This window comes from Epinephelus moara, chromosome 3 (assembly GCF_006386435.1).
Source record: "Epinephelus moara isolate mb chromosome 3, YSFRI_EMoa_1.0, whole genome shotgun sequence".
NCBI classification, from domain to species: Eukaryota; Metazoa; Chordata; class Actinopteri; order Perciformes; family Serranidae; genus Epinephelus; species Epinephelus moara.
In genome coordinates this window covers 21,538,941-21,549,827 of record NC_065508.1, presented here as the reverse complement: position 1 = coordinate 21,549,827, position 10,887 = coordinate 21,538,941, and the positions used below count along the sequence as shown (strand labels likewise).

Sequence of the window (10,887 nt, the reverse complement as noted above, 5' to 3'; positions counted from 1 at the left end):
CCTCATGGCCACTTTATTAGGTACACTTTATAAACTGTATTCATAAGGTTTGAGGTTTTATATGATAACTTTACTCAGAGGTCAAATATGAGCTATTCCTTTACCAGCTGCAACATTAAAGTGATTAACGCATTGATTCATCAATAATTATAATTTGACAATATTTTATTTAAAATACTAACTTGACATTGATACTTTTGTAGTTTTGAATGTAGGACTTTTACTTGTATTTCTACACAGTGGTACTGCTGCCTTTACTTAAAAAGCATGTCCTATAGATGATTGGTTCCAAAATTTACTCCTCCTAAAAAAATAAATAAATAAATAAATTACCTGGAAAGGGTGCTTAAATATTATAGTAATTGTGTAACATCATTTTTAAATGTAATAATAATAATAATTATAAATATAGTTTTCCCTAGCTTTTTTCTTTTCCCCTAGTTTTCTTTTTTTACAAGTTCTTTTTAAAATTCTTTTAGGAGTAAATTTTGGAACCTATCATCTATAGGACGTGCTGTCCTAAAGCTGATCTGCTTTTTTTTTTTTTAAAGTCCGACAGATTATTCCAAATTGTACTCCTCCTAAAGAAAACGTAGAGAAAAAAATAAGAAATCAAGCCAATTTGCAAAAATTAGTACAAAAAAGAAAAAAAGAAATAAAGACATAGAGTTCAAAACAAACAAATTACCTGGAAATGGTGGTAAAAATTATAATAATTCTGTAACATTATTATTTTTAAATGTAATAATAATAATTATGAATATTTCCTAGCTTCTTTCTTTTTTCCCTAGGTTTTTTTTTTTTTTTTTTTTTTTACAATATTTCTTAAACCTTATTTTGAATTATGTTTTTAAACTAATTTTATTGTTTTACATTTTCTCTTAAATTTCTTGCTAATTTATTGGGTCATTTTCTACTTTTTCTTTGCTCATTGCCTTCTTCCCATGATTTTAAAAGAAGTCAAGCGAATTTGCAAACATTTGTCAAAAAAAAAAAAAAAAAGAAAGAAAGAAATTACCTGGAAAGGGTGCTAAAAAATTATAATAATCTAAAATCTTTTTTCCCTAGGTTGTTTTTGTTTGGGTTTTTTTTTTTGTTTTTACAATATTTTTTTAATATTCTTCTTTTTAAACTAACTTTCTTTTTTTAAATTTTCTCTTAAATTTCTTGCTAATTTATTTCTATTACAATAATTTTTTAAATCCTTTCTGTTATTATTATTTATTTATTTTTATTTTTTTAGGGAGATTAAATTTGGAACCTATCATCTTTAGGAACTGGAGTACTTCTTCATCTCACTGGCTCCAGTAGGCGGCGGTATGTACCCACACACGGAGGAAACTCGTCCAGGCCCCGGGGCTCAGAAACAAAGTGGGAGGTGATGTGAACCAAACATTTACTAACGCCACGGCTCTTCATATTTCATCCAGAGGAGCGCATGGATCCGGGCTCAGGCACACTGCCCGCCGCTGTCCTGGATGCTGCTGCACGGACCGAGACCGGAGGCTGCTGCATCCCTCAGTGTGAAAACACCGTACAAACACCGACAGTAGTGACCGTGTGAGGAGCCGAGTAGGCGGAGGAGCAGCACCGTGTTCCGTGTACAGTACCGGTGAAGGCAGACAGGACGGTGGAGATGGAGCGGTGGAAAGGCAGAGTGGCCCTGGTGACCGGAGCCTCGGTGGGGATCGGAGCGGCTGTAGCCCGGGCACTGGTCCAGCAGGGCATGAGGGTTGTCGGCTGTGCCAGGAATGTCGACAAAATAGAGGTGGGTAATTTAATTTAATATCATTAACAGCTCTGACATAAGTCGGTGCGACTCACAGAGGAGAAGCTAGCTCCGTTAGAGCAACAACAAACTAGCTAACTAACGTTAACTGTTAGCTAACGTTAGCTTCACAAGTTCAGCTAGAAACCTTTAGACCCAACGGTGAGCCGATATGGACACTGGCTGTCTGTCTCTCTGTCTGTCTGTGTCTATGTCTGGGTTTGTTTTATTTGTATAGATCTCCATTAGCTGATACAACAACAACAACAACAACAACAACAACATCAGCCTGTGGTTCTCATTATGTATTTATTATACTTCAATGAAAAAACAGAAACACATGACACACAACATCCAAACAAGGCTCAACAAGACTCAGAACAAACACTGAGACACAACACATGATGAGTCATAACTGACAGCAGAAATAGTAATTATAATAATAATTATAATAATGATAGCTTTATTTGTAAAGCACAATTCATACAAGAATTGCAACTCAAAGTGCATGAAAATAGATAGAAAATAAATATAGAAACAGGGACAGAATACTTCAATTAATGTAAAATGGATAGACAAAAAACCCCACTTGATAATAATATTAAAAATAACATAAAAAAAGATAAAAATAGAATGCACAGGATGCATAATATAGAAAAAAAAATCAAAGCCACTGAATAACAGTAATAATAGTAATAATGATGATAGTATTTAACTTTGAAATAGAATGCATAAAATGCATAACATTAGATAATAATAATAATAATAATAATAATAATTATAATAATAATAACATTTAAGTTAAGAATAGAATACATAAAATCAATCAATCAATTTCAATCAATTTTATTTATAAAGCCCAATATCACAAATCACAATTTGCCTCACAGGGCTTTACAGCATACGACATCCCTCTGTCCTTATGACCCTCACAGCGGATAAGGAAAAACTCCCCAAAAAAACCCCTTTAACGGGGAAAAAAACCGGTAGAAACCTCAGGAAGAGCAACTGAGGAGGGATCCCTCTTCCAGGACGGACAGACGTGCAATAGATGTCGTACAGAACAGATCAGCATAATAAATTAGCAGTAATCCGTATGAATGTAAAAATAAAATGTATAACTTAATTTATAATAATTATAATAGTAATAATAATAAAGGAAAAAATAGATTACTTAGAATGCATAAGATAGAAAATAAAACCCACTTAATAATAATAATAATGATAATAATATCCTTATTTGTAAAGCACAATTCATACAAGAATTTCAGCTTAAAGTGCATGAAAAAAAGATATAAAATAATTATAAGAATGGACAGAATATTATAATTAATGTAAAATGGATAGACAAAACCTCCACTTAATAACAATAGTAAAAATAACTTTAAAAAAAAAACCCACTGAATAAATACAAAAAGATACAAAATAATGAAAAAATGATATAGAATTCATAAATTAGATAAAAAAATAAACCCCACTGAATAAAAAAAATATATATTTAAGTTAAAAAAATATAATACATAAAATGTATAAGATTAAAAAAAACCCTGAAAAATAACTAACAATAATAATTAAGCTTAAAAAAGGGATACTTAGTATACATAGGATTTAAAAAGCCCACTGAATAACATATTAATAATTATTAAAAAAAATAATAAAGTAAAAAAGAACATGAAATAATAATAATAATGATAAAGTTTTAAAAAGTACATAGATTGCATACATAAGATGGATAATAAAACACACTAAACAGTTATAATAAAGTTTAAAAAAATATTTAAAATGCATGACATTAGATTTACAAAACAGAACCCACTTAAAATGCATGACATTAGATTTACAAAACAGAACCCACTGAATAATAATAATAATAATAATAATAAAGTTTAAAAAAAAATATTTAAAATGCATGACATTAGATTTACAAAACAGAACCCACTGAATAATAATAATAATAATAATAATAATAATAAAGTTTAAAAAAAAAAAGAATAAATTGAATGCATTGAAGTTTGAGTCCTGTATCAGGAAAGTCATAGTTGCTGTAGGCTGAAGTGAAGAGATATGTCCCTGATATTTATACCTGCATAATTCTACGTCATTTCAAAACCACTTAGAGATTTAAAGTACTTAAGAAGCAACACACCTCCACTAATTACAAATAAATTAAGTTATGCAGCTCTGAACAACAATATTTTACCTTTTGGGGGGGAGAAGTAAGATATTTGTAATATTATTCTTCCGTTACAGAAACAGTGTGTGTCTGAAAAAAGTGTCAGATTTCTATAAAGTATCTCGGAACACTCAGTTATGATCAGAGCTGATAAATATCACAGTGATGTCACTGTACACTTGATTTCTGCTCCACACTGAGAAAGTATTTGATGATATACTGTACCACCCACCAGATGAGGCAAATGTCGTGTCCCTGCATATCCCACCAGACCTCTAATCTGTAATAATCTGTTATTAAAATTCACCTTCTTTTGTTTGACCTGCTCCAGTGAGGTCAGAGGTCAGCATCAGCCGCAGACCAGCATTTACAGAGCTGGTTGGGTTTCGGTTTATCTTGTTAAATGACGCTTCAGTGATGAAGATACCTGCTAACAACTGGCTATCATGTGGGACAGTAACCAGTGGGTCACCCTGTCATCCTCACTGCTGTTCAGTTGTTACACTCCTTTATTTATTAAATTTATTTATTTTTATTTGAATTGAATTGAATTTCCCCTTGGGGATTAATAAAGTATATATAATATATATATTTAAATGTCCCTACTTAAACTTGAAATACACGAAAACCAAAATACACAGGACAAATAATGGATACACATCACATTTTTTAGGTCAATGCCCAATTAGCTATGTAAGAGGGAGTGTAAATCACACCCACTGTGATAATAAAAGACATGTCCGACCAGTATTTAAGCCCTGCTCTCATCACGACGATTGAAGTAATTAGTGCTGGTGGTGATTATGTTTTAACTGCATGTGAGTTTGTTATCCGGATATTAAACCAGTGAATGTATGGCTTTAATTGAAAAATGAATTAATTCTCAGAGTATCGACTGGAGGGCTGACGCCTCCTCCCACCGGGGCAGGTGTAGGCGGCCCCACCCGGCTAACTCTTGCCTAACCATAAGCCATAAGGCGCCGCTGCACCTTGGTTATCTGGTCAGCAGGTAATTAAGCCTCACTCCACATTGTCGCAGCTTCCTGCACAGACTGAGTGTTGTAGCTTGGCAGCCCTGTAATTGTTCTCCAGTGGTGGAGAACATTTACTCAAGTAGGCCCACTGTTCTTAGTACACATTTGAGGTACTTGTACTTTACTTGAGTATTTCTATTTTATGCAACTTTATACTTCTGTTCCGCAAAATCACAGAGGTAAATATTGTACTTTTTACTCCACTACATTTATCTGACAGCTTTAGTTACTTTTCAGATTCATCCCTTTCCTGTTCCTCCCAGTGAAAACCACGTATATGCAGATGATTTTAAATGTTTGTCACAAACTAAAGGTTAAGTGTTGCTTTTTTGTGTTGAAAAAGTTCACTTACTTCTCAAAGGGATAGTTCACCCCAAAATCAAAACTACATATTTTACCTGTAGACTAGAGGTGTCAAACTCATTTTAGTTCAAGGGCCTTATTCAGCTGTATTTGATCTCAAGTGGGCCAGACTAGTAAAACCATTGTAGACCAAAATCAAACTTTAAGTATAAAGAAGTTTGAGTACATTTTAAAAACATTTAACAGGTGATGAACTGCCTGCGATATCTTAGGAAAAAAGTGCAATTTCAACAGTGTGTCCCAGTTTTTCCCCGTCCAGTCAGTCTACGACTCGCGGTCATTATATTTTTCCATAGTGGAAGCTATTGAAGACACAGGTGAAGTTATCTGCGCCTCACAAACTATTTACATACCCTCCTGAGACCCTGTGTCCTCATATGAGGACATCACATTTTGGGTTTACCTGACCTAATACTTCTTTCTAATTAACTTAGACCTGTTGTCCTCATCCGTGGACACTTTTTTTGTGCCATCTAGTGGTGGTAAGAGCACAATACACTTACCCATGTAAAACAAGATGGCCACCATCTCTGCCAACTCAGTCTGTAGCCAACAAGGTCCAAAACCTGATCACATTTTATGGTTGAAACTTGTTTATTTATGATTAATAATGTTTGTAGTTTGATATGTAGTTCTTTTGAGGACACTGGGACTTAATTATCATTGACAGTGTTTAGTTTTTTTATACTTATCTGGTCCTACTGATCCAAACTAGCTAGGAGAAGTTAAAGATGCTTACCAAACAAAAGTTCAGGTGTCAGAAGGATATCTAAACTTTTGGCCGCACCTTAGCCGTAGGATTCCACCTAAAGTGTTTTAAGATAGACGTCTGATACAGATCATTTTAAACTGGAGCTGCTGGTTGACAATAGTTTGCTCAGTGTTCAGTATCTTTAGATATGACCACAGTAAGTATTTATTGTTTCTTCAGAGAACTTTATTCTAATCAGGGAGGAAGAGCCTCCGAAGGAGCATTTTACATGAAGTAGGCTACTCAGTTAACTTGCTCCCAATCTGGAAATCCATCGGTTAAAAAAAAAAAACAAAAAACTTTTTCCTTTACCTCTGGAGGCACAGCCCGGAGTTTTTCGACTAACGAAAGTGCAGGGGCCTCGGCGATCGCTCACGCCCTTCACTTCCGACGGTGCCCCCAGGGAACTGCCGTGTTGTTTACAAATACTTCGGGTAGAAAACCAGCAGAGTTTAGCTATATATCACATTTTTCACGTACGACATGAAACTACTCCAGTTAGCTCAATCATGTTGTAACTAAGACATCCGCTGGAAATTTTTTTATTTTTTTTTTGTCACGTTGACAAGACGGCGTTTTGGGTGGAGCGGTCGCTATGGACCCGGAGCTTGCTGTTTCTGTAGGTACACATTTCCTGGGGACACCTGCACGTCTTGGCCATGCCCCCTCCATTGTGATTGGCTAAAGCGCAGCATCGTTCAAACTCAAAGCCCTGTCCTACCCCCCTCTCTAGTCGTCTTTCACACAGGGCTGCCGACAGATTCTACAATGTAAATTGCAGAATCTGTCTTGAGAGATTAACTTGCTCCTGAAAGCTGCACCTCTTAGCCTTCACAACTGCTTCAATATTAGGTGTGCAAAGTCATCTCGTGGGCCTGATTGGACCCTTTGGTGGGCCGGTTCTGGCCCTTGGGCTGTATGTTTGACGCCCCTGCTGTAGAACTACACCCACCAACTGCATTACTGCACAAAAGGAAGCGAGTATCTACTCCTGGACAAGAGGATTGTGCTCGTGACAGCATGAGATGTAAACACAAATGGCGTCCTCCTCAGCTGAACTCCTAAAGCCCAGTTCAGACCAAAGATTGGCGATGAGATGAAACTGTTTTAGAACGTTGCAGAGAAAAGTTGCAGTCGTGTGAACTGGCTGTCTGAGCTCGACTCAAGGCGGCTGCTGGTGTCACCTGCAACTCAGCTGGTCAAATCACTAGCAAATGGTTTTAGAATGTAAAGCACGTCACCTGCTTCAACAGCCAATCGGGCTGCAGCGGCAGATGCGCCGTCCCTGCCAAGCCCTCTGTTTACGTCATCATGGGTGTGTCGGTGTTGGACAGTGGGTTGCTGCATATTATTGTGGCGTATTTATTATGAATACAGTCCATCTGATGCCCGTTTTCTTTCTGTTTTCCATCGTTTCATCACAAGTACAAGTGCAACTAAAATAAACCTGAAAATCTGGAAATCAGAACTCAAGCACAGAGAGTTGTTGCATAGAGATGATACACCGTCCAGTCTAGTTGTATTGGTGTGAACCGGCAGGTTTTTAGAACGCTGCAGTACGGCACATTGTAAGTAGTTGCCAGTTTCAGCTCATCTTGTCGCCAGTCTTTGGTCTGAACTGGGCTTAACATTAGATAGCTCAGTGGTGCTAGGTGAGCGGGCAGTAGATGCACGTTTGCTTCTGCGCGGTGACACAATTGGTGGGTGTAGTTCGGTAGGAAGAAAATAGTTCTTACAACTGCTAACAGAAAATGAAAATGTCTTGAATACACCCTTTGATTTAGTTTAATATATGTTAATAAAAATCCCAAAACACAGTTAGGCCAAACCTGTTCCTTGTATCACTAATTTTAAATCTAGCGCTGCATTCTTTGACTGTTGAAGCATCACCAGAATCCCATGATTGGGCTTACAGCTAGTTTGCGGCTTTTGAAAGATAAATATAATACATGACTCATTAGAAAGGCAGACCCTAGTCACGCTGTGTGGACTAGGGTTGCAACAGTACGAGATTTTCACGGTACGTTAAGCGTGTCAAAAATACTGCGGTTTAATACCATCACAGTGTTACAGAATTTCTGTTATTCTCAGTCAGAATGATCCTGAAAGAAATGAAAACAGAATGGCCATTGTTGGTTCAACAAACATTTTATTACTATAATTAAAACCTGAAACCATTTTGTTAATGGAAGTTTGTGTTAAAAGCCTCTCCTTTGAAAATAACTAAAATAAAGGGGAGATTCTCCATCCAGGAAATGTACCTGTAGTATCCATCATTGTGCCCTATGATTGCTGTATAGGCCTATTTTAAACTACTTAAATAAAGTCATGGAAAGGAGGTAAAATGTTATGGAAAAGCTTTGTAAATTCCGTGTTTAAAATATGTGGGAACCCTGGGATTACCTTGAGCCAATTTTTATAGTTGGCCACACACTAATGGGCGAAAATAGAGGTCTATAAATCTGTGGATAGATTTTTTTTTCCCTTTTTTAGCGTCTAGAAGAGCCACACGATTGAATTATTTTATACCTATTCAAATTAACGGGGCGCTAAACCAATAGTAGCAGGCTCGGCCAATGGAAGCCTCTAGTGCGCCACACAGTGAGAAAGCAGCACCAATCATCTGGGTAATTTTATACACGGCAGTAGAACTTTTTTTGGCTTCATTTGCCACTGAGCAACTCTCATAGGAATAAGGAGCGGTGCCCCGCCTCAAACGCTGTATCAGTTCTCTTTAAACATACATAGCTATACCTGTTTCTGTTGCTGCACTGTTTAAATTTGTAGTAACATAGTTTGGCGTTGGACCAATGGTTTCAGGAACTCTGTGGATGATGGTGTTGTGAAAGCATGAAGCAGGCGTGTCAGTCATTTCAGAGTTTTTTATTACTAATGCTAAAAAAATTCTTCCCATGTTTCAATCAGCTCTTGTTTCTTACATGCAAGCATTTTCCTCACCTTGGCTACACACACACGCCCATGCCTACACATGCGTGCAGTGTGTGTGTGTGTGTGTGTGTGTGTGTGTGTGTGTGTGTGTGTGTGTGAATTGCGCAATAGATAGCCTCCCTCCATTCATACTCTGGTCACATGGCCGCTCCTGTCAATAGTTAACTGCAGTCAGTCCCTGTCTGTGACTTGTGCAAGACTTAAACAAGGTCACAACATTTAAAATCTTTATAGTACTTTTACATAATGGGAACGCCAGTCAGCATTAAGCAGCCGACCACATCGCAGCCACATAACTGTTCTTAATTGTCTTAAATGAAACCAAAGCTTATATTCAACTAACTAAATATTAGAGATAGATATGGGGTTGTACAGAGTGACAGATTAAATCTTTTGTACAAGACCTTAGAGAGCTGTCTGTGTGAGTTGAGGCACAAAGCCGGTATTGTGCTCTCTGCAATGTAAACTGCTGTCGTTGTGCCAAACCTGGCATGCTGCTAGTGGGGGATGTAAGTGTCCATCACCACGTAATTGTTCTTGACTTCCCCTTGTCGTGTTTATTTCTTTACCCTGGAAAATAAAGGTTTTACGGTCAGTATTGTCCAGCAGCAGCAGCATTCACACTTACACTCAACGACAATCAAGTGTATTTAAATGTTATAGATTTCTGTTTTTCTGTGTAAACACACTGCGGAGAAAATGTAGAGTCGCGGCTGCCGTATTGTTGTGCTGTCTGTGAGACTATGGAGTTGGCAGTGGGGGAGCAGCGAGCTGAAGGGAGACGTGTGGTCACCATGGGCTCTGCGCAGGAATGGAGACGACAGGGACGCTTCCAAGTAGCAGCAACACAGCTTCTCATTAACTCTTGTGAAACCCCGTTAAGACCGGTGGAAGACGCTTTTATTTCGCTGGAGGAAAATTCTCCTCTCACAATGTGTTCTTTACGGTTATAAAAGGTTTAAAAGCGGCCTCTGTGTGGAGGACAGCGCGGTTTAAAAGTGTGCCGCTGAGAGCAATATATTTATGCACATTTTCATTACAACCAAGCACTGCAGGATTTGATTTCAGCGGTGAGATCACCATCAAATCGAGGAAGGACTAATATAACTATGTGCATGCTGTTTCTGAGAATGCTTCCATGAGCTCATATCTGACTCAGAAGAAGAGGAGTTACTGCTTCATTAGAGCGTTTTTCCTGACACGCTGTGGCCCACATAGCCCATATGTTGGGTTTGTTGTATCTGCTTACCTAGCACAAGGTGATGCAGGAGTACATGCACAGTTATGGGAATATAAACTTCAGTTGCTGATTATCACAACTCAAATAATCCCTCATTTAAAGAGGACCTGTTCTGCTCATTTTCAGGTTCACACTTGTATTTTGGGTTTCTACTTGAACTTATTTATATGCTTTAATCTTGAAAACATACTTTATTGTCCTCATACTGTCTGCACTGAAACACCTGTATTTACCCTCTCTGTGAAACGGTCCGTTTTAGCGCCTGTCTGTGAAAGCCCTCCTCCCAAAAAAGCCCAGTTTGCTGTAATTGGTCAGTATTTCCAGAGGCCTGTACTAGGCCTGGGCGGTATGACAAAATTTTCATATCACGGTTTTAAGAGAAAATCATATTGGTTTCACGGTATTTCACGGTATTTTGCTCAGGTTTGGCCAACTTGACATGCTGCTGTGTTGTGCTATGGCCTATTCAAGTGCCGGAATTTGTTATTTACCTGACAACGCCTGAACACAACACACGCTCCGCTCCATTCATTTGGGCTCCACTGACTGCGTACGGAAGCGACACGTACAGAAGCCAGCGGGGTTGTTTACTGTTTGCCGAGCCGAGAG

At 37.7% G+C, this 10,887-nt stretch overlaps 1 protein-coding gene across 1 annotated transcript in view; it reads left to right on the top strand.

The window, feature by feature from the left end:
• The first annotated feature begins 1,389 nt into the window (after positions 1–1,389).
• The window catches only part of dhrs11a (dehydrogenase/reductase 11a), a 36,197-nt gene continuing 26,699 nt past the window's right edge, over positions 1,390–10,887 (top strand). Inside the window, exon 1 of the mRNA XM_050041091.1 lies at positions 1,390–1,768. Within this exon, the coding sequence (XP_049897048.1) occupies positions 1,637–1,768 (132 nt within the window). The 5' untranslated portion in view covers positions 1,390–1,636. The remainder of the gene's footprint in view (positions 1,769–10,887) is intronic.